The sequence below is a fragment of the Atractosteus spatula genome, chromosome 1 (assembly GCF_055471065.1).
Source record: "Atractosteus spatula isolate fAtrSpa1 chromosome 1, fAtrSpa1.hap1, whole genome shotgun sequence".
NCBI classification, from domain to species: Eukaryota; Metazoa; Chordata; class Actinopteri; order Semionotiformes; family Lepisosteidae; genus Atractosteus; species Atractosteus spatula.
In genome coordinates this window covers 47025791-47049816 of record NC_142706.1, presented here as the reverse complement: position 1 = coordinate 47049816, position 24026 = coordinate 47025791, and the positions used below count along the sequence as shown (strand labels likewise).

Here is a 24026-nt window from a genome sequence, read left to right as displayed (position 1 = left end):
AACAAAAAACACATCTTGCAGTACGACACAAAAAATTCAGACACAGAATTTTACACAGAAGGGCTACATCTACACCACCTTCATCCACGGTGTTACCATAATGTGTTACACAATCTCAAGGCTGGGGGAAAAAGAAGGACATTCAAATGTTGCCATTAATCCTTTCTTTTAGAACAATTGCATTCTTTCATTGTCAAGCTAAAATATATCCCAAGCTACTTCTGAGCTACATAACATTACATTTGAAACCAGATCAACCTTCTGTCTTCTGCCCTGGTATTAGCATGAACCAATCTGTGCCAGAACAAGTCAAGAGTTTACCTTAATATTATTGAGGTTCACCTCCACCAGGTCTGGATCATTGTTCTTTATCTTCTCAAGTGTTTTTTCAATGTCTGTGGAGTTCGGCTCTTCATCGGGCACCGGTTTGTACTGGGTAGACTGAATTACACCTTAGTGAAATTGAAAAGGCAATGAAATCTGAGTACTCATTTGCAATTGAAAATTTCTAATCTTATATTAAAAATAAAGACCTTCAGGCAACTAATGATAAAAGCTTTAAATCACATTACAATTCTGATTATTTCTATAAGGAATGACCGTGAGAGTTACTGCTCTCATTCACGGAGGTCACTGGAGATTCTTTTGCATTGATACTAAAATATCATACACTAGCACAGTTAATAAGAAAAGCTTATTAAAGCCTGTACTCTTGAAAATTAGGGAACTCATCTATAGGAATATTTTTTTACAAATGTTTCAGGGAGTAGGGACAGAAATAGTATATAATTAAACATAAACTGCAAAATGCATCATCAGCCCTGAAAAATCTCTAATATGTCTTTTAAGGAGGGGCTAAATCTGTTATTATTTTTAATTCTACAAATACTTCTCACTGCAATGTTGCTTTTGGGGTCATTGCTCTTTGCACCTATGTGGTGAGAAAGACTTCACACTCCACACATGTCATACCCTGTTAGTCAAACACCTGTGTACTGTATTCTCACTTTGAGCCGAGCTGATAAACTCCATAAATTGAGCATAAAGGGGTGGAGACCTGTAGGTCACAGCAATATCACTAGGCTCCCCTGCGTATCTTAAATGTATATGATTTTTTTGGTTTAGATCATCTTGCAATATAATTGAATTGAATGTTGATAGATGACATTTTCACGTCTATGGTAAAAATGTACACATAGGAGAATGTGGTGTGAGGTAGCTACAAAGTACACGTCCCCGAAAATGTTTGAGAAACCTTTGTAACTTTGTTGTTGCCATGGGTGGGCTTGTGCCTGGTTAAGATGGAAACATAACAAAAATGAAGGTTAAATTTTGCTGACATTTTATATGGGCATATGAGAGCACTTACTGTTCAAGCCTTCCTTGTTGACTATGGTGCTGCTGGCAAGAGCCTCATAATACTGCTGGTTGCTCATCAGTGTGTGCATACCCAGAATGGCTGTAAGGACAGATGGAGAACACTGCTGACTTGGGGGAACATTCCAGAATCAGAAGCAAAGATTTCTGGTTCGTAGTGCCAAGAGCTACAAAAACAATCTTACACACGTCTTCATCACAAGTCACAATAGGCTCAGCACAGACATCCAAACACAGCAGGCAACAGTCTTTCTCTTGCACTTGGCTCTCTTTCAAAGGCATTGCCAGGGGGACAAAAAAATACATGTACACGATAAAGCATGTATTGTTTCTCCATTGATACACCAATCGATTTCATGCAAGCATTCATAAATTGTCCTCCCTGCAACAGTCACAACGCTGTCATAATGTTGATAATTACTAGAAAATCAAGAATAGTTTCAACTCAACATAAATCTTGGATATTGTATTAAATGTATGACTTCCTACAATGCCACCTTGAATGCTATTTTCAGTTCTGGTTATCAAATCATGAAGAGGTAAACAACTGCCTTAGAGCTGGAGTTCTACACATCGACTTCAAATGTTTAAAAGGAATCTCCAGAGCTGAATAAACCTGTCATTTCAAACAAAGTTCAGGATGCTCAGTGGAACTTTGACCTGAGGTAATTAAACACTGAGCAAAACTCGGAGGAATCATTCACAATTATCAATACTGTGAAAAGATCACTTGACAAGAGTTTGAGACAAGCACAAAGGAAATCGAGGGAACATCCTTGCACTAGATTTTGTTTTGAACTGCACTGTGCAACCTAGGACTAGGACTAGAAAGACAATTACAAACCAAAAACTTGAATGTACTAACAATATAAAAGTAGAGAGAAAAAAACATTTGTGCCAATTCAAATTCCTGATGGGATTTACTGTAGGTAGTTTCAAAGTAAATCTTATCATGGTTGTCCTGATGTTATATGGATTTCTTATAGTTTTATACAAACATTGTGGCAGTGTGGAATATATTCCTCTGCTGTCCTCAGGGAATCGCTACACTACAGTGAGCAACGGTTCATTTCAGTCCCCATTTGCAACACAGTTCCAATGAAGGACTGGCCATTAAGAAAATTCTTCAAGTCCTTATATACACGGAAAAAGTACCACTGCGCCAACTGCAATTGTATTAAAAGTCGTTAGCAGGTTATCTTCCTTTTGTTGTAGGTTATTTGTTTGCAAACAACAGTTCATGTAAGCTGCTGTAACAAAAATAATTTACTATTTTATTTCTTTAAAATGAAAACCCACAAACAGTAAATTTAACAAAGAGGAAATTATATACAAAAGATGGAGATGACAAAAGAAATTTTGCATGGCTTGTATGATTAAAGATGAAAAACACAGCGATAATGAGAGAATGCGTAGTTTGTACATTTTGCCGTTTTGAGTAGAGTTTTCCAACATCATTTTAGTTACTTAACATATTAACAGCAGTTTCATTCAAGAACATGGAAAAGAAGAGGAGGTGTGGAGACATGCAATCACAGATGACATTTTCCCAGGTGAAAACTCCTGACTGAGGCACAGATACAGAACAGAACAGAGCAGCCATTGAATAATGCTGAACAAGCAGCCACAGCTACATAAAACTGCACAGACAGACAAACTACTTTTGGACTCCTGGCATTCAACAGATCCAGACTATCTCTTATGTTGCAGCTGCTTAATTTGTATTGACTTTTAAACACATTAGCAAGCAAAACATAACATAGCAAGAAGATATATGATTATCAGCCTCTTTCATCAAAATGGGATAAGCAGTACAATAAGGACATAGTACAAATAATGAACAATCAAGGGTTTCTCAGTGGGCATATACTGTATCTTGGCACCTCATGCATGCTGGAAAAGGTCCACAGATACAGAGAGTGTCATCAAAAACAGCACTATAGCCCAATACCTCAACTAGTGAATTCCTGAAACTATACAGAGGAGGCTGAAGTACATTAAATTAAAATGTAACAAATGAAATAAACAGCATATAATGCTTCAGGTAATTTCATTTATTCAGGGATTGGCAAAATCAATCCATGTTAATTTGAAACTATTAACCAAGCCAGCAAAGTCCAAAAGTTTTCACATATGCCATTGCCATAGAGGAATATGAAGAGTGGATTTCAATTAATCTAAACAGCAGCGGATCAGCAGTGTTTAGATCTGCTGAAGAAATTATTTTCATTCATATTAGTTTCCCTTAGGTATTTTCGTGGGGGAAAAAAAAACAGAACACACTAAGAGCATTTTAAGTTTCTTTTCCTGGGCTCTGTAAATGAACCAAGAACGCGCTTGGCTGTACTGGATCGACTGCTGCTTAAATCCACTGACAACCCAGAGAAAACAGCGCGCCGCAGACAGATAGCTTACAATCCCAGAGAGATGGCTAATGAAATGGGTGATGTCATGATGCCAGAGGAGAGCAGATTGCTGTGCTGCAAAATAAACATGAGTGGTTAGGATGATAAAACAGAAAGCAATACACCACCATGAAGAAGAAGAGAGGCCTACAGTAACGGCATCAGATTGCAAAATGCTGACAACTGAAATAAGGAGAAATCTTGTGGCTGTCACGATCGCTACTCTCCCTCTTAAGGGCGCTCCAGCCCTTCCTTGTTTTCCCCATTCCCCACACCTGTTCCTTTGCCCAGCCCCTCTTTAGTTCCACCTTTAAAGCCAGACGCAGGCGTTTGCCCGAGGCTTCTCATTGAATCCCGTTTCGTGAGAGCCCGGGGTCCTGCCGCGTCTGGCTCCGTCATGGTTTTAGTTTCCTGTTCCTGATTCCCTGCCCTGCCGGTTCCGACCCGGTTCGTGTTTTTAGTTCCTTTGGATGGATTCCCTGGTTTTGGACTCTGCCTCCCATATTGGATCCCCCCTTTGGATTTACCCTTGGATTGTTCGCCTTGGATTCACTCCTCCTGGACACCTGCACACCCCCCGTCTCCAGACCCTTCTCCTGCATGGCTATTTTCCCTATTGTATCCTCACAATTCCGGATTGTGTCGTCCGCATAGGGCCCGGAAAGAACTGATCTTGACAGTGGCAAAGTGTGTACATGCCCTTTTGTTCATAAGTATAAGAAGCAATAACAAAAATCACACTCCTTCAGTTCAAGACGTTGAAGGACACTCCTGCAAATGGAGGACTAGGCTGAAATAAATCAGAGATGCCATTAGTGGACTGTGATGAGAAGCGTAGAATACAGTGTGAAATAAGTCTGTAAATGCTAGAATAGCTGTTTGTTACATCTTAAAGTACAACGGAATCTTTCACCTGGCTCGTGAGCTGCTGCTGACTGTCTCAACTGGAAAAGGCACTGGCCCTGACTGCAGTTCGGGCTCCAGGCTCCAGATGTCATGAGTTCAAGCCTGGCCTGCCTCAAGTGATGAGCACTGTCAGGTGTTACTAGGTGTCCAGGGATCTCTCAGGTCCCAGCAACACTGTGATCTCTGCAACTTCCGAAGTGTCTGCAGTGGCTCATGATGATATCATTAAAGGATCACACATCGGTACAGATCTTGCTATACGTCAGTGAGGTGGAGGCTGTATGTTCAATTCCTATTATTTTCACAATCGGTACAGATTTTTTTTAATTGACTAATTTTTACGACCTTACATATTTCAATTAAAGATACCCAGAGCCATAGCAGAGGAGTATTCAAGTTGTAGTGTGCAAACAGTTTACTGCTTCCTTCTTCAAAAGGAATATAATTCAGCAATAAAAATTACTTTTATGTTTTTTTCATACGGAAATAGAAATATTGGAAATTTACATCACTGACAAAATCTTCATGTACACATAAAACTTTAATATTTACATTAATGAAATACAAGTAAGGCCTACAGTAAGAATGGTTACAAACAAGAGGCAGCCATTATTTGACCCATAGCTTGTTTGGCTATTATCTAATTGATCTGAGGGTCTCATCCAGACATTACTTGAAAGCAGCCAGGCTATCAGCTTCAACAACATGGAACGGTATCATGTTCCTTATTCCTGCAACCCTTTGTGTCTTAGTTTTAAATGCACTTTCACGTACAGAAAAATCTTATCATCTTCTATTTTGGTGCGAAAGAGTGTCCAATCGGCTCATTCGCATTTGTACTTAGCATTAACCCTGTACAATAATCTCATCCACATTTACGACAGTTAAAATAATGACCTATGATTGACCTATGACCTACAGTATGACTGACCTATGATCGACACTCGAAGACATTCTCAAAAGTGGCCATATATTGGTACATGGACCACATTAAAGGAAACTAAGTTTAACAAGCCAATCAGGCAGGTAAAAAGGGAATCAAGTTAATTAGATTTTTTGATGGAACATTCCTATCACCAGTCAAGATGACGCAGGCTTAAATGACGTTCTGTAATTTTATGTGAGATGATGTTTTAAAACATATTTTGCATCTAAATGAAAGCTTGGAAGCACCCAGAAACTATTTACAGGTCACAAAGGGCCAGTATGTTCTGCATATTGTGCTCAGGTTACATCCTTAACTTAGAATATGAAATTAATTTGAATGTAAAGTTAAAAAAAACACAAAAAGAAGCACTCCCTGAGTGTGAAAAGGTCTGCTGCACTCACATTAAATGTGTTACTACTAGCCAGCAACCACATCACCCTGCAACTCACAACTGGTAACCCACTGACGCAGGTGTGAGCCTGGTCAGTACCTTGATGGGAGAACGACTGGGAAAGCTAAGGTTGCTGCTGGAAGAGGTGTTAGTGGGGCCAGTAGGGGGCACTCACCCTGTGGTCTGTGTGGGTTCTAATGCCCCAGTACAGTGAAGGGGAACTATCAGTCGCCATCCTTTGAGACATAAAACTGAGGTCCTGACTCTCTGCACTCACTAAATTTCCTACTGGCCTTTACTAATCATGGCCTCCTAATAATCCCCATGTCTGAACTGGCTTCATCACTGTTCTCCTCCCCACTGATCGCTGATGTGTGGTGAGCGTTCTGGTGCACTGTGGCTGCCGTGACATCATCCAGGTGGGGCTGCACATTGGTGGTGGTGGAGGGGAGACCCCATTACCTGTAAAGCGCTTTGAGTGGAGGGTCCAGAAAAAGTGCTATGTAAGTGTAAAGAATTATTATTATTGTTGTTATTAATATTATTATTATTGTTACATGTAGTACAGCTATGTAAAGCCATTACTGGGGGCAGTAACAATGGCGAGTGGCTTTGGTGGCGGTAGACGGCTATCCTGTCCCCTCACCTGCAATGTCACACAGCTCGGCGTCACTGGCGTTAGCCAGGGCCTCCTCCAGCTCTGGCTCCAGGGTGACGTTCTCCATTATCGGGTCCACAGGCTTCGACTTGGGGACCCAGGCCTTCCCTGAAAGCGCAAGGAAACCGCTGTGAAACCAACCCCTCACGCACAGACACCCGAGTTTAGATTGGCAAACACTCAAGCAATCAACATATTTAAGGTTTTGATTTTTCTTTCGAGATTTTGCTGGCATTCAACTCCTTTCATGCTTGAGCTTTCCCATTTTGATTAAAAATGTTCACTTTGATTAAAAACAGTCAACAATTATTTTTAACTCAACAAAATGGGACATCAGTGGAAGAGAGTGAATACTTCTGTTAGGCACTCTATCCAGAGATATGCTATTAAACACAGGTGGGTTACAGTGCAAAGAGGAGGCCTCACATTGGAGAAAATTGACTTATTTTCTTTATTTAAGTGTAAAGTATTGAAGTCTTATGTTGGCAGTTTCTAAACTAGCTGAAACCTTTCACCCACAGTAATTACCAAGATTGATAATGCCCATAGATCTCTGGTGAACTCAGACACCTTGTATTTATTATATACTTATAAGGTTTCTGTCATTATCACTTCGGACTGGCACACTAAAAATGCCCACCTTTACTATATCATGAAGCACAAACAACTGTAATACACACTGAACCAGCTGCTTATTAACAACTGGCATCGCAAACTTATTCATTGTCCTTCTGATCACAGTTCAAGCCTAGTAGCTGTGGAGTAATGCCTGTGTAGCATAGTAATAAGAAGATGAAATTACCCATAAATATGCCAACATCGAAATGTTTTTGAAATATGATGAACCTCTGGAAAAATGAGAGCTTATGTTTGCATTCAGCGTATATTGGAGGACCTAATTTGAGGCTGTAAAAAGCAAAATGCCTCTGGCTTATCTGTAAGAAGCCTGCAGCTGGCAATCCAGGAAAGGCATTTCGTAGATTTCAGACAGAGGATTTTGAAGCAGTAAAGCAGAAATGACTGAATGCTGCCTGGACCTCAGTGAGGCAGAGCTAGAGGGGGGATTTTAATTGCCCTGCCCAGAGTGGACCTATGTGTGAGCTAGAGGGCGCTGCAGGTCTGTGCCATGTCAGTGGTATCCAACCTCTAGTAGGCAGTAACCACCTTTTATTCATTCCGTTCAGTTCTTCAGTAAAATCTGATAGTTTTCTATTCATGCCCTTTCTGAAGTCTATCAGTTCAATAAAGATTTTTTTGAGGAGGACTGGGAACTTGTGGTCTCCAGATTTGTCAGAATGGCGCCTTGCAGACTGTCGAGCAGGGGGAGACCTACTTCAGTCTCACTGTTCCTCTTCAGTTACCTTTCTCAAACAGTATTGGGTGTTTCTATGTCTTTTGCCTCGTTTTTTTCATTATTACCCAAAACTTAATATCTGTTTCAAATTGTTTTCTTATTTATTATTTTCTTAAAACGACCGAAAGAGCCAAAACATTCCGCAGCCATTGCTGGTGGTGATGTCACCGAAAGGCCAGACAGTCACCTCCTGCTGTCTTTACAGAAGGAAGCCTATTTGCAGTTCTTCCAGTTCACTGCAGGGGTACAAGCCTGAACACAGGCAGAGCAGAAACTGCTGGACACTAAGAAATGGCATTCTCACCTGAAGGTACAATTGTACAATTAGCTGAGCCCTGCCAAGGTTAGGTACATGGATTTTACCCAGCCTAGCAACCCCCCCCAAACTAAAACAGGACATGAAGCGCTCACTGTCACATGGGTGAAATCTAAGCTTTGTTCTTTATACAACAGCATAGGACCAAAGGCACCCACCAGGGGCTGTTAATCTGCTGGACTGATGCAGATCACAAGTTAAAAGATGGCGGTGAATTGGCCAGCTGTACAGTTGGAAAAAAAAATGGACAGCGAGACTCATGGGACTGTAGCAGCAAAGCTTGGCTTGTGTTACACGAAACCATCTCTGGCATTTTGCGGTTTATTTCCAGGCCATGCAAGCAGGGATTACATGAATTTGTGGTATCTTACACCCTTTGGGTTTTCACTGCTATTTCGACTGCTTTTAAAGCTCTACTTGCCCAGTGACTCTTTCATTTTATGGTGTACCATGTTTAACCAAGTGCTTCAGCTTAGAACCAGCAGGCAAATGATACTAAATGTGTACAAGTATAGCAATTGAAGAACCCAGGAATACCACAGCCTACTTCAGCCAACCCAGAACTAAACACACAGCAGACACTCTACTAGTGCCCTGAGCCACACTTGACACACGGGGACTAATGCTGATAAACAGTTACTGGATATTGCATCACTCTGCAGCAGTGTTACCAATAACACCCCCCTTTAATAAGCTATATGAGAATGTTAAAGAGCATGAATACCAGCACTGGTCTGTTTCAGAACAGAGGAGTATAGGAGAGAGCAGAGGTAGTTAGAACAAGCAGTAACACAACATTTGAGTAAGTTGTGCCAGTTGTAATGTTTGACTTTCTACTTATTGGAAACAAACAGCACATAAATTACATTTTGTTCAAAGTTAAATATCATTAGGTTTCAGATTCAGATCAAAGTTGTTATAATGACAAAATAGCATTCGGACCTTTTACAGTTCCTCTCATGTGTACTTGATCTGTTTGTAATTCGGAAGTGCTATAACAACTAAACTAAAAATCAGAGTTTACCAGCTCAGCGGGTTAATAGCTGTATAAGATTTTTTTAACTGAAGGTTTGATGTGGTACATTGCAACATCATTGTCAAGAAACATCTGAAAACACAATGTCAGAACATCCTAATGGCAAAACAGAGGATTCTAAAATAAATGGATGTGCTGGGAAAAAAAAAAGGTTATTTTAAGAGCTAATAAAAAACATATCGTGACATTCTGACACAAGATGGAAACCTGCCTTCTAAATAAAATGTCATTTTTTCTGCCTTAAATAACATTCAATTCAATGTATTTTTATATAGCACCTTCCACAACAACTTTGCCCCAAGGCGCAACATAACAACATCTACATCACTTAAATGCAGAATATGCCTGTTGTGACAGGTGTCAGGAATAAAGCCCACTTTGCTACAGCACGAATGGGGTTGAAAAAACAGAAGCCTCAGCCTACCCCTCTTCTCTCCAGTGAAGGGCACCAGGTCGTCCCTGTCTGGGTGCTCCTTGGCCTGTTTCTCCAGGTGAGCCAGCAGGCTGTCGCGTTTGAAGGGCCCTGTGGGAGACTTCTTGGTCTGGTCTTTCTGCCTCAGTCCCGCCGGCAAGAGAGCATTCTGACCACCACCAAGACGAAGAGCACAGAAGGTGTCACAAGGGGAATAAATAAGCTTTGCCCAATGGGTCCAGCGGTTAAAACAGACTACAATACATGCCAAACAGACCATGTGCAAACCAGAAGCTTTTGTTTTGACCTTTGGCTAATGAAGTACAAAAGTTTGGTAATACAATTAATAGTCAAAATATCCGAATAATAATTAAAAACATTTCTACAATTTCTACAACAGGGTGTGACACTGTAGTACAGAGATTAGCACTGCAGCCTCACAGAGGCCCTAGGTTTAATACTGGCGTGCTATCTGAGTGGAGTCTGTATGTTCTATGTAGGTGTGTTTTCATGTGGGTTTCCTCCAGGCGCTCCGGTTTCCTCCCACAAAGCAAAGACATACTGGTAGGTTAAATGGCTCCTGGGAAAACTGGCCCGTTGTGAGTGTGTGCATGTTTATATGGGTGTTTGCCCAGTGATGGACTGGCGTCCTGTCCAGGTATCCTGTCTCACACCTGTTGCTTGCCAGGATAGGCTCCAGCTCCCCTGTGACGTACTGGATAAAATAGTTAGAAAATGGACAGACGGAGTACAGTTTAATCTGTCCTGAAACAATTTGCTTCACTGAACATTTTAACATTGAACATTGTGTTCTACTTTACAGATAAGGTCACCAGTTGTACTGAGGATATTCAGTCCATTGCTGTGGAGGTGGCAGTATCCACGTCTTCATGACCGACAAATCAGAGAGGCTCCTAATGCAGCTACTCTGATCCCCATTAAAGGGGAACTGAAGTCCCAATTTCTCAGACCGGTTATTAAATCTCAGTAACAAAATAAATACATTGACATTTTAGAAAAAAAATACAAATTTTGAATTAAGCACAAAAAGATGAACTTTGTAAAAATACTGTAAGTCTCCATCCATGTCGTCGCAAACCCCAGGTCTCGCCACAGGTGAGAGCGAGAGTTTGCACGAATTGTGATGTGATGCGGCCCTTCCTGCTCACTAGTCATCATAATAACTAATGTGATGTGATGTATGAGCAAATACAGCAGATATTGTTGTGCAGCAGATATTTCACTACAGAAATGTTCCAACGTGATCTGCATGCAGTTAAGAAGTAGTTTTTGGCAAAACCATCTTGAAATCGAGAGCAATATTTGTATTGGATTAAAAGAGATGTATTCACAAGCCTGCTCGTTTACAATGTCATAGGGCCACAACACATGACCGGAAGTCTTGTTGCCTCGTTCTAAATCGCAGAAAGTGGCGCTGTGCATACCTGGAAATTTAGTCTATTTTGTGTTGTAAATTGGAGGCTTTACAAGATACTGTGTACATTTTACTGTTATTGTGGTTTGAAATGTACTCATCAATGCTGATTTTTTCTAATTCCGAAACAGCGTAATAGAGTAATGCCTCAATATGTACAACCACAATGAGTTTAGAAAGACAACAGTCTTTCACAACAGGATAAAACACAATTACAGAGGGGGAAAAGCAATATTGCTGCCTTAGTAAAGGCAATCTAGTCAAAATGAAAGGTTAATAAAACCACTCAAATTAAAAACGTAATAATAAAGGTAATAATATACTAGTGCACTATATGTCATATTCCTTCAATGTCTCTCTTTAGGCTACATTTGCGTATTATTGTTTGACTTGCAATTTTTTAAAATTTACCACAGTAGAGACCTTGTAACAATATGTTTTAGGTGGGATGAAGAAAAGGATGTAAATGCCAGATGTAATCTGTATATTTCTTTTTCTAATCATTTTTTTGGAACTAAAGGCACACACAGTTTTCTTGGCCTTACTTGCATACCAGTTATTTTCAGCCGAGACAATAGGAAGGGGCGGAGTTCACTTTTTCACAAAGCCTCCTGACTTGCTCACTACACCATGTGTCTTTTTATTTCTGTCACCTCTTTTCTCTCCGCAGGGAGCAGGAGGTGACAGCAGCAATATATCATCCCTGAGTCCAGAACGACCAAGCAGAGGAGATGATAAGAAACATGAGCCTCCTGTTAGCATTCTCCAGTCTGCATTGTTTCAGCAGGCACAATCTTGGAGTCTGGCAGTCCAATAGCACACAGCCCTTGTGCCTTCTAAAGAAAGACTTGTTGAGGGGAAGGATCTGAAGGGACCAAGGGTGGCGGCATAGCTTCAGAACAGAAATGGAATGGGGGGAGAGGGAGTGCAGGTGGAAAATGGAAACGTAATTACTGTAAGCAACATCACTTCCCTGTAAAACGTCTCTTTCATTTGAACCCCACGCATGCAGGCGCTGATGACTGACTTTTTGTTGTTGCTATGAGGCTCTTACATTGCATTCATTTCGGGGCTTGTTTTCAAGGTCACTTCAAAAACATTTAGGGAACTGCTCTTGTGAACCAAACACTGGTCCGACAGCTGGAGGCTCGCTCCTTGTTTGTGTGGGTTTGTTCCACACAGATGCCACAGAAATGTTGGCCAGGTTTAACCAGAATCCTGCCCAGGATGTAGCTCCCCATTGTGCCCTGTGCTTCTGGGATTGGTTCCAATTTGCCACGATCTTTACCAGGAAAACAAGAGGCTTTTAGATCATGGATAAAATCGCTGCGGAAACTTTGGTCCAGAAATTGTGTATCTGTGCTCCGCAAGTACAATTCCTCTTTTATTCTCCTTTACTTTTTATATGAGGTGACATGTAAGACATATGTAAAGGGTTTGTGTAAATGTATGACTTAACAGTCAGTTTTGCCCATTTAAAGAGTTTACATTTGCTCACATTGACTAAAAATTACATTCAATGCCAAATTTGACTTCGGAAAAGTAAATCAGTGCAAAAGCTGCTGTGTCAGAACAGTGCCACTGTGTTTTTACAGAGTACAGAGAACCAAGAAATCTGATTTTTTTGAAGGGCACCAATTTAGAATTTTTTTCTGTATGTCAAAAAGATGAGAGAAAAATATATAGAGATTGAAAAAACAACTCAACTAATACAAACATAAATAAACAGTGAGTGAAGTGGAGGTGTGTGAGAGAAACGTGGAGGCTGTCGCAGGCCTACATAAACACTATGTTGTCAAAGGCTGAAGTATGAGTAAGCTGCCACACCAGAATAGAAATACAAGAATGTGTGGGATTACGTGCCATGGAAAGAAAAAGAATCCCCAGGAGAGTCCAAAACAGCGCTGTGATCTGACCTCACAAATTTCATAGTACAGTCAGTATCACTTCCAATACTCAATGGTTTCCCCATGTCTATGGCAAAAGGCAGATAGCCCAGTCAACTCACAGTGCCAGTGGGCCCGTTTTGTGGCAAAATTTCAAATGTTACCATCCATACTTGTAAGAAAGGCAACACTACAGCCTTCACACTAAAATACTTTTCTTAATCCCAGTTTCTATACTTCATTGCTTATTAACGCACACAGTTAGCATGATCCCTCCTATTCAACAGCCCTGATCTCCATCCTCACCTGCTCATATTGATATGGATCAGCCCAAGTGGGCCAATGAAATCACATTCTAACTCTGACATATCGGAATATATCACTCAATGAATTGTCTGATGCTTCAGAATACGGACACAAAGACATACAAACAGTGAAAAGTGGGGCCAAAAAATGTATAGACAAAAAATGCTGTGTTCAATTCAAGTATTCAATTGTTATCACTACGCATAACTAAAGGTGTTAAACATTATAAACTAATTTACCTTTTCAGTGTTACATAGAGTACAACCAGTAATAAACCTATTGTTATTGAGACATGTACAGTATATTGAAAAAAAGCTTGGAAAAATTCGAGTTGTTGTGTGCTTTAAATGACAAGGACAATTTTTAAACCCAGTCCTTCACTGCCCATTTCTTAATACATTTTAGCCCTTCATCATCAAAGAAAATGCTACTGGATACAAAAGGAAGTCTAATTTAACCTGCCATAAAAAAACTATGTACAGTAAATAAAAGAAAATGCATGATCACATTTTGCATATACAGTATATAATAATACATTTTTAGTATTCCTCCTATAAAATATATTTGATTATTTATCCATCCATTTTCTAACCAATTGTCCAATGTAGGGTCACGGGAAGCCAAAGCCTTTCCCTGAAAGCAACAGGCACAAAGCAGGATACAATCCTGGATGGGACACCAGTCCATCGCAGGGGACACACAGACAGATACACACTCGCACTTACACCAGCGCCAATTGAAACCAGAAGCTTATTAACCTACCAGTATGTCTTTGGACTGTGGGAGGAAAACAGAACACCCAGAGGAAAACCCCACGAACAAGGGGAGAACATACAAACTAGATGCAGAGACCCCTCCAGATCCAGAACTGGACCCTGGGCTCCAGCACCTCAAAGCAGCAATGCTAATCACTGCGCCACCGTGCCACTTGGAATATTCCTAGGAAATATTATTTCACAGCATAGAGGGGACACATTCACGTCTACAACAACAAACTAACGGCAACTGCACCCACTTTATCCAACAAACAAAGACCAAGATGCAGCCAGCCGACAACAGACTCACATCAGGGTCCAACTCCTCCAGCTCATCTTCCAGCCTCCGGAGTTCCTCTTCTGACAGCTTCTTCAGAATCTCATCCTCATCCACATCCCGGTACTTCTCCAGTTCCTTCTTATATGACATGGCAGAGGGGCAAAACACAGGCAAAAAAGCCTTCTCTCCCACAAAAGTGTCTTCAAGACAAATACCTGGAGAGAGAAGCATGACACATATTAAAAAAACAGCATTTATTGAAAAGGAGATGTTACAATATACAGTATTTCCCTGTTATATAATATACACAGCATGAATACCTTAAACACATTTGTTTGCGACAGTTCTTTATTCAGTAAATTATTTTAAATTTTGTTTCAGAAATACATCACGTGTGACAGAGTCTCCTTCCTTGTACATTAAATCGGTTCAGGTTCAGGCCTAGTCTCCAAGAACAACAAGCTGAACAACATCCCTCTTGACCAGTGATTCCCAGTCACTGGTGTGCTCTGGCTGAGGTCTTAATCATAGATACGTTTTCAATTTCAATTTACTATTTCATCCGGAAGCTTATTTGCACCGCGGAGAAAAGAAAAGTGTGTTTCCAACATACTTTTTGTGTTTTAACAAGATAACATTGTCTTAAAACATGATAATTACTCTGTGAACAATATCGGCTAATAAATTAATACCTTGCAATATGTATACAATAATATTGTCTCATGCAAAGTCGCATTGTCTTTAATTATAGAAGAATACTGTCACATTCCTTATTGTGGAAATGAATTAATCTAAAGTAGCACGCATAATGTCTTCTGTATAAACGAAAAGAACACCCTTCTGATCATTGAGCAACTGAGCATTCCTGGGTTAAACGTGTGCCTCTTTCACTATTTCTGTGAAAAACAGAAATGACAACGGTTTACAAACACTTAAAGACCTGTACTTGATATCAGTTTACTGTGACTGTTATTGTTGGTTGATTGTTGAAACTGTAAATACAAAAAACTCAAAAGCTAATAGCCTAAGCTTACATCAAATACATTTAAACTTGGAATTAAGTGGCAAAATGCAGAAAACGTGTCATTTGAAGGGAAAGAAAACAGACGGTATTTGCACAGAAATGTAAAGGAATACGGGAATGCTGCACAAAATGGAAAACAATCGCAGGATGGCACACAAGCAGTAGTGTTGAGGTGTTATCAGTGCTATCTTGTGTATTATCAGAATCTCATTTAAACACAAAATTATCACATTTAAACGCAAAAAATATGTGATTTAATTGCAAATATGATCTCATCTATAATCAATATTACGTACATGGTCTGAACTTGTCATGTGTTTAAATACTGAAATGTCTACGTGTTCTGTACCATGAGCACATATTGTGACTGTGCTGTGACTCCCCCATGTTCTGTATATTGTCCAATGTTTTATTAATGCCTTTGGCAGGGAGAGGGGTTTTGGCCATCCTTACCTTATGGCCTCAGTTGCAATTGCCTCAAGCAAGATGAGTTAATGTCAAATGTGCAAATATTAAGTACCTTATTTGGCATATCAGAATCTTACTGGGATACCTTTAAAGGAAGCAAATGCAAAAATGTGACTAAAATTATGAAAGCTTATTAGTGCCACAGAGGAAAAACATTTTTGTGTTTAAATGAGATCATCAGAATCAGAATCGCTTTTATCTGCCAGTATGTGCCAGGTACAGGAATTTGCCTTGGTACATTTGGAACCTGCTCAACACAAGACCCACACAGGTCCAAAAGGAGCATTAACATTAACATTGGTTCAAATACTCACTGTATTGTTGTAACTGACTCCTAGGATAATATACCAGCAAAAAGATTAATAGGTTAATAAAAAAAATGCCAACTTAAGATGTAATACTGAACATCTGAACATCATAACAAAAAGTTTGTAAATCAGAATGTGCTTGCCAGACAGCTAGAAAGGACTAGCTTTCAATACTCTGAAAAACTATATAAGAACTCGTGCTGAGATGACAGTAAAGCTTGCAAGGCTGTTACAGTAAGATGATGAATGTGTTTTCTGTGACAAGTGGTAATAATATAGGCCAGGTTTAGAGTGTACTGTATACCAAATCAACAAAATATACATTCTTGATTATAATTCCTTGTGACCCATTGTAGTCTAATTCAGAGTTATTCTAGAAATGTGGTGTCTCTCCATAGCGTGTTATGTAAACAAAATAGAACAGGCAATCACATATAAATTATCTTTATCCCGTTGAATGCATTACCCCCCAGATTAATGACAAGAGCAACCCTGAGGCTTGATAAACAATAGACCGAGGGCCAGAGGTCTGAAGGAAAGGCCTGCTTTGCTTTTCTTAACTGATTAACTTAAAACGTTAAATAGAAACAGCCCCATATAATATTCTAGGCATTCGATCACAGAGATCTGATTTTTAGGTCTGGCTGATGTTTAAACAGACAGAAAGTCAAATCTAGTGTGTTAGATCTCCCTTCTCTCATTGACATGACTTGTGAGGATTTGGCGGACATGACAATCTTTTTCACAGCTATAGATTCCAATTTTCTGTGGAAACTAAAACGAAAGCCTATTATAGTACACAAATAGTGGCAATATTTTTACTTCCCATCCCTCACATTATTGAGGCTTACAGCAATGAGAAACCAAACTTGACAACCAGAATTGAAATGATTGATATATCATTTTTTTGTATTATTATTCTTTCACTAAGCAACACTGACATATTACTCAATTAATAGAGGTCAACTGCTCTTTTACCTCTCTTGTGAGCTCCTGTGTTCTATTGTGAAGTTTTCTTTCACTTTTTGTTTTGTTTTGTTAACTAATTTGTTTACTTTTGTTTGTACAATCCAACTCAATATTGCAATAATTAATGTGCTTTAAATTGTTTGGTTTCTTATTGTATTACGAAAAAGTGTTCCATGCATTCCACTTGTGCATTGCAGTTTTGCACAACATTAACAACAGAATTTTTTAATTTTTTTGTAAATGTACAACAAGCATATACAGTACAAGCATAATATTTCTCAATCTTATTCCTCAAATAGTAAATTTACCCCAAAATATATAATGTGCAGCGCATTTATTTTAAACTGGAGGATGTACAGAACCAGCAGGCATGACATACTTGCATTTAACAACAAATCAGAGACATGGCTCCTAGCCCTATAACACAAAAGAGACTTGCTGTAACAGTGAACAGAACAAGCCATTAATCCACATACATCTAAACTACCGCACACAATTGCAGAACTAATGTGTTCTTTCAAAGGAAAGTGTCTATTCTGTAATGTGAGGCCTCTGCATTATACTAAAAATAATCTAATCAATCTCACAAAGAATAGTTTAATAGTTAAAGCTGGGCTACCAGACAAAGCAAATAAAGCAATCAAGAACTAAGTCAATATGTTTTCTCTTTAAAACAAAAATATATTGAACTTCTTCATTAAGAGCATGAGTGGGTTTCATTATTTGTTTCCATGACCAACCCACTGATCGTCCTCAAGTGCTTTAGAAAGACTATAGAAGAAAAGCCACAACTCATAAGATATGATACACAAATGCATGCAACCGAGAATTTAAGATCAATTCTGTATTTCCTTAATTACAGCCTCAGAAAATCCGACTTGATGTAAACCCACTGCTTTAAAGATGCAGTGATCGACTAAAGTGCGAAATGAACAGCCTTAGTGAAAGTTTTACGTCACGTTACACTTGCACGAATTCACCTGTGTCCTTCTCTTAAGAAGTATATCTGGCTGACAGCAGAGCTGCAGAAAAAGGAGAAGATTAAGTATTGCCTTGCCTAATGCTCCTTCAATTTCCCACCCACGCGAACGGTCCAGAAATTATATTCCACTGTGCCGAGCTACTTTACAGACTTCTTTGGCAAAAGCAAATATCATTACATAGCATTATAAATTTAGGGACTCCCAGGTGGCTCCTCCAGTAAAGGTCTCTGTACAGAGTCCAGGAAGTGTCCTGCGCAGCAGCTTGGTGATCGCTGGTTCCCATCCAGATTATTTCGTTATCCTCCGCTGAATACTTGCAATATTAAGTTACCTGAGTCGCCTGTGGGCTTCTCACCTTTTCATGCACAAGGGTCTGTTTGCTGACCAGCGACCTAATTTACTGGTTCACCCAGCTTCACATGCATGTCATCAGGCCCAACAGGCATAATAACCTTGGTAGCTTTGCCACTGAAATAAGCTTTTTTTTCTTAACTTATGCAAATGAACTTATTAACTATATTCTCCTCCAATGCCAGGCCTATACTAGACCTACAGTATATTATAAATATAATTATAAACAGTATATAAAGACCTATAATATACTACATATAGACCTATATTAGGCTTATATTATATTTACTCTTTGGTTTTCATTGCTAAACTATTTTTATATAGTATACTGAATTGCTTTCCATCTTTCCCCTTTTAATTAATTTGGGATTAATTTGGCCATTTACTATATGCTACAGTAAGAAATTATTTTTTCTTTTTTATATTGTCTAGCATTCCTCCTGTATGTCCATTTAGCCTGTATGTCAAGTATTTGTTTTCATATTTCTTTCGAAAGGGTTTTTGAGTATTTGGATATATCCATCCAACATTTCTGGGGAATAAGGTCTTCAAATCCCCCAGGTCATTATGAAAACTCTGCTGGTCAGTCATCGCTGGAGTAGGTTATCCATTGCGCAGTACATTTTGGTTTCTGTTCTTAGTGGATTTAATCGTTCAGTTAACTGGATAGATAACACTTCTTGCTAAATCCACGAATGCTTTCAAGCCACAATCATACAGACTGAGTTGGATATGGGAAATAATCATCTTTGGGACAGGAACACTTGAATAAAAACGGATATTTGTCTAAATGAGAAGATAAGTAAACCAAGGCCTGAAGTCGGAATAAAATCCAGAACACACTGTAGCTAGGTTACAGGTCTGACACCCTGGATCAGAATGATTGCTGGGATGAATTCTGTCCTGGTTGAGAATACAAAGTCTAGACAAACATCAGCTTCATGTCTTGCCCTTTTAATGGAATTATCCCTGTTCTGAATTATGACCCAGCTGGTTTTGCAAACTCTCTTACTTTTTTTACCCTGAAGCAATATGACCAGTGATTAATGGTACTATTGTGTAGCACGTTATGACGCAGAAATACACTTCTTTTCTAAATTTCCAAAGTGGAAACTACATGAAAGTGCATTTAAATCTGAGAGCAGGAGACACTTCTTTACCCAAAGAGTTGCTGGAGTCCAGCCATGCTGTCACAGTTGATACTCTGGTTTCTTTCAAGAAAAAACTGGATGAGATCCCCAGATCAATTAGTTACTTGTTACCAGACAGTCTTGCTGGGCCTAAAGGCCTGTTCCTAACCCAATTCAGGGGACACACTCAAATTCATGGGTGTTTGTGTATTTATATAGTATCTATATACTATATTTGTTTGCTCCTCTGTCCTCTTTATTCAAAGAAATGCAGGAGGAAGAAATAGTTATTCTAAATTCCCTACTCTGTCACATGACTGGTGGCAAAAGAGCTTCAATAATTATTATTTGTAATTAGGGCTAGGCATGGGAAGAACTGATGACTAATATTACAGAAAGCATTGCCTTCATGACCTCAAACGTTACATTATTGCCAAAAAGTGGAATGTAATATGTAATGTAATATCTACCAGCGTCAAGTTTAGAAGGTATTCTGTAACCACTGAGGCTGGCAGGAAAAATCCAGGCTGAGCATGTAAATTCCTGAGCAGGTACCATCACCCCACCACCTAATAGGAACCCTGGGGAAGAAGTGAAGCTGCTGATGTTTTCAGTTTACGTTGGGAAAAGCTAACTTAGAGACACTTGTCTCTAGCTTGTCTTACTCTCTACCGCATCATTACAGGGAGAGTACAGAGATCAAATGTGTTAAATGGTTAAAGAGAACAGCCCCTATTTGAGGGCAGTAATGGGAAACAAACTGAAAACTTTAAATTAAAACAACGTGAACTTTTTATCAGTACTACATTCTTGAATTTCCTCTACAACAGGTGTGTTCAAACACTTGTTACAAGCACGCGTTTCCTTTTTTATTGCAATGTCTTCATTCTTTCAGCAGCATGACTGAGGGGTTTACTTACAGAAAATATACATTTTGAAGGGGGAAAAAACACTGGTGCTTGTGTAAGGAATCCATGTTCGGGATCCAGTTCTGCATCGAGTTCCCCTTTCATATCTTGTACGATACAATAGTGATCCAGAGATTCAGCGATCTCACAAAAGCTCACGTAAATCAGGGCTTGCTGAAACTATCCATTCGCAACCACTTATTGCTCAAAACTGTACAGCCAGATTTCGGCTGTGCACAATTCCTGCTGCATTCTCAAGATCGATGAAGTTGTCTGTAACTCGTGTATGTTGAAAGTGTTTCGACTAAACAGAATGAAGATTTTATTTTCTCATCCTCGACATGTAAATCACAATATACCGTATGACATGTGTGTGCCTACTGTCTTTAATGATATTTCGTTTTATTTATGAAATTAATAATTTAGTTCAGTGTCTATTACAGATCAATGGGAAATACTCCTCAAAAATACTGTGCTTGAAAACAAAACAGGCAAAAAAAACAACAGCAGAGGTGACACAACAGGTGTAGTTTACAAGATGTGTGGCATACTGCCACATAAACGTCTTTAATGTTTTACGAGATGTGTGCTCTACATGCAATGCAGAACGCACAATAGGGTTATCTGTATAAATTGGAATTGGTATACACAGTGAAAGGGTGTACTTTTGCTAATGAACATTTGTTCTAAGTTTCTAAGAACATGGATTTGCATATGAATCAGTGCTAAGTCAAATCCAAAATCTGGTTACTTTCTTCCAAGAGTACTTGTATGATTTCAAGACACCTTCATACACGTGTTTTTCACAAAATTCCAAAATTCACTTTGGTTAAAGTGCTTTTAACATTCTAAACCCACGCACATTTTACACTTTGAAGAAAAATACAAGTCTCCATAATATTGCTTCCAAATTAAACCGCACTGTTTCTCTTTCCATCTTTTGAAAACAACATCGTTCATTTAGTAGACCCGTTTGGTTTACAGACGTACCTTTATCGCTATATGAAATTCAGTATTCTGCAAGCCGGCAACGTACTCATTCAAATATCACATATATAGCTATTCAAAAAATAAAACTATACTCTTTAACAAATAATTTCACGATTATATTCTGTGTTTCATGCCGCGTTTCTTTTTCATAATTAACATTAATAATGTCCACTTTACAGCGCTACCAATGTCTAATTTCGGGAACTATTAATTGCACACATTTATCACTATTCCCACACAAAATAAAAAAGAATGCCTTGAAGAAATCCACTGATCAAAGCGTCTTGAAAAAGGAGGTGATTTTACGATAGCTTACCTCTTCCACTGAGTATTCCAGTCTATTTATAGAGAGCAGAGCTAGTCCTGCTTTGTGACAGCTGAATAGTTTGCCCAGATATGGTTTCTTTTCGGCGCCGAGGAAAAGGGCATACAATAAAAGCAGAACTTTAAACAAAAGAAAAAAAAGGTCTTACCTCTAACGAGTAAACGGCCTGACGAAACAGATTAAATTCCTGGGAAAACTCGGCGTGGTACTGCTGTGTTAGAAGTTGCTGATTTTGTACCAAAGTTTTTTTTTCTTCGGCTCCCACACTGTCAAACAGGTCGCTGACAGAACTCAGATATAAGCCCGGCAGCCCTCCTCCTCTCTGAACTGCCCGTCAAGTGATGTCATCCCCGCTAGCTGGAGAAGCTACTTCAGTGACTTTCAAAAGTGTTCACCTCTCCGGGACTTTTTCACATTTTATTGAGTGAAAGTATTGAATCATAATGGGTTTATTTGGTATAAATCCATTTATTTGGACTTAAATGGGTTTATTTTGTCATTTTTACTATTGACTGGTACTAAACACTCTATAACGTCAAAGTGTAAATAAAATTCTATAGTGTAGATCCTCCTAAATTATACATTTGAAAACAGAAGATAACTGATTGGATAAGTATTCACCCCCCTTTAGTCAATATATAGTAGAGGCACTTTTGGTGGAAATTCTAGCCAGGAGTTATCCTGAGTTATGTCTCTACCAGATTTGCACGTCTGGACACTGCAATTTGTACCCATTTGTCTTTGCAAAATTGCTCAAGTCGCTCAAGTTGGATGGGGACCAGCAATTTCCAACTCCTGCCACAGATTTTCATTTGGATTAAGGTCTGGCCTTTGACTGGGCAACAGCAGAACATTTGTTTTAGTTTTTAAGCCACTCCAGAGCATGTTTTGGATCGTTGTCTTGCTGGGAAATGAATCTTCTCCTAAGGCCCTGGTCTCTTGCACATTGCAGCAGGTTTTCCTCCAAGATTCCTCTGTACTTTGCTGCATCCATGTTGACTTTTATCTTCCAGGCCCTGACGCAGTGAAACATCTACCATACCATAGCACAACACTGACACATCCATGCTCCATACATAGCGCTGAGCGTTCAGGCCAAAAAGCTTAATTTTGGTCTTATGGGACCCTAAAATATTCTTCCATTTGTTATAAGTGCCTCCCTCAAGCCTTATAGCAAACTCCAGTTGAGGTTTAATATGTTTTTTCAACATTGATTTTGTTTTTTCCACTTTGCCATGAGGTACAGATTTGTAAAGCACCCAGGCAATTGTCATATGCACAGCTAGTGAAAGACTGTGATTCCTCTAGAGTTGTCTCTTGGTGGTCTCCCTGACTAGAGCTCTTCGAGTGCACAAGTTTTTGAAGATGCCTTCTTCTGCAACAGATTCACAGCTGTGCCATATTTTCTCCATTTTTTAATAAAAAAATATGGACTTTATCGTTCCACTGTGCTTTACTGTGCTGTAGGGATATTCAATACCTTTGAAATGTTCTTATACCTTTCCCTGATTGGTGCTTTTCAATTTGCTTTGAACATTCCTCTGTGTTCATGTTGTAGTTTCTGTTAGGTGTTGTACTAAACAAGTGTTAGACCTCCCAGAGATAAGTATATTTAACCTGAACACGTGTAGACTCAATTCAACAAATGTTTGACTTTTAAAGACAATAGGATGCGCTGGAACCTATTTAGGTGTGTCATAACAAAAAAGGTGAATACCTTCTATTTTCTGTTTTATATTTATAATTAATTTAGGAGGGTCTGTAGACCTGTTTTCACTTTGACATTATAGAGTGTTTTGTGTCTATCAATGGACAAAAATCCCAGTTCAATATGTAGGGTGGTAGACAAGCTGTGTGTGAGCCAGGGACACCAGCAAGGAGACACCTGAGCTGGAATGTTTGGAGGGAGACATGCCAGCTATTAGTGCCAGGAACAGTCTTGGGGTGGCAGATGGATCTATCTTTTCTCCTGCTGGTCCACAGGAACAGGTAGATCATGGCAAACTCACAGTCCAAAGCCACAGCACTGGTACCCAGTGTGCCAGAGGCACCCTCCCAACAGATTGTCATGTTGTCAATGTGTCTCCTACATCCCTGTTTTAGAGACAAGACATGACAAATTAAA

At 39.3% G+C, this 24026-nt stretch overlaps 1 protein-coding gene across 2 annotated transcripts in view; it reads right to left on the bottom strand.

Moving 5' to 3' along the window:
- Positions 1 to 22185, bottom strand: part of tmod1 (tropomodulin 1) — a 33880-nt gene extending 11695 nt beyond the window's left edge. For both annotated transcript variants that reach the window (XM_088912113.1, XM_088912103.1), the window contains exons 1-6: positions 22050 to 22185; positions 14476 to 14660; positions 9796 to 9952; positions 6654 to 6773; positions 1370 to 1459; positions 322 to 452 (exon numbers count right to left, since the gene is read on the bottom strand). In XM_088912113.1, coding sequence (XP_088768239.1) covers positions 322 to 452; positions 1370 to 1459; positions 6654 to 6773; positions 9796 to 9952; positions 14476 to 14595 — 618 coding nt within the window. In that variant the 5' untranslated portion in view covers positions 14596 to 14660; positions 22050 to 22185. The remainder of the gene's footprint in view (positions 1 to 321; positions 453 to 1369; positions 1460 to 6653; positions 6774 to 9795; positions 9953 to 14475; positions 14661 to 22049) is intronic.
- Positions 22186 to 24026: the final 1841 nt, after the last annotated feature.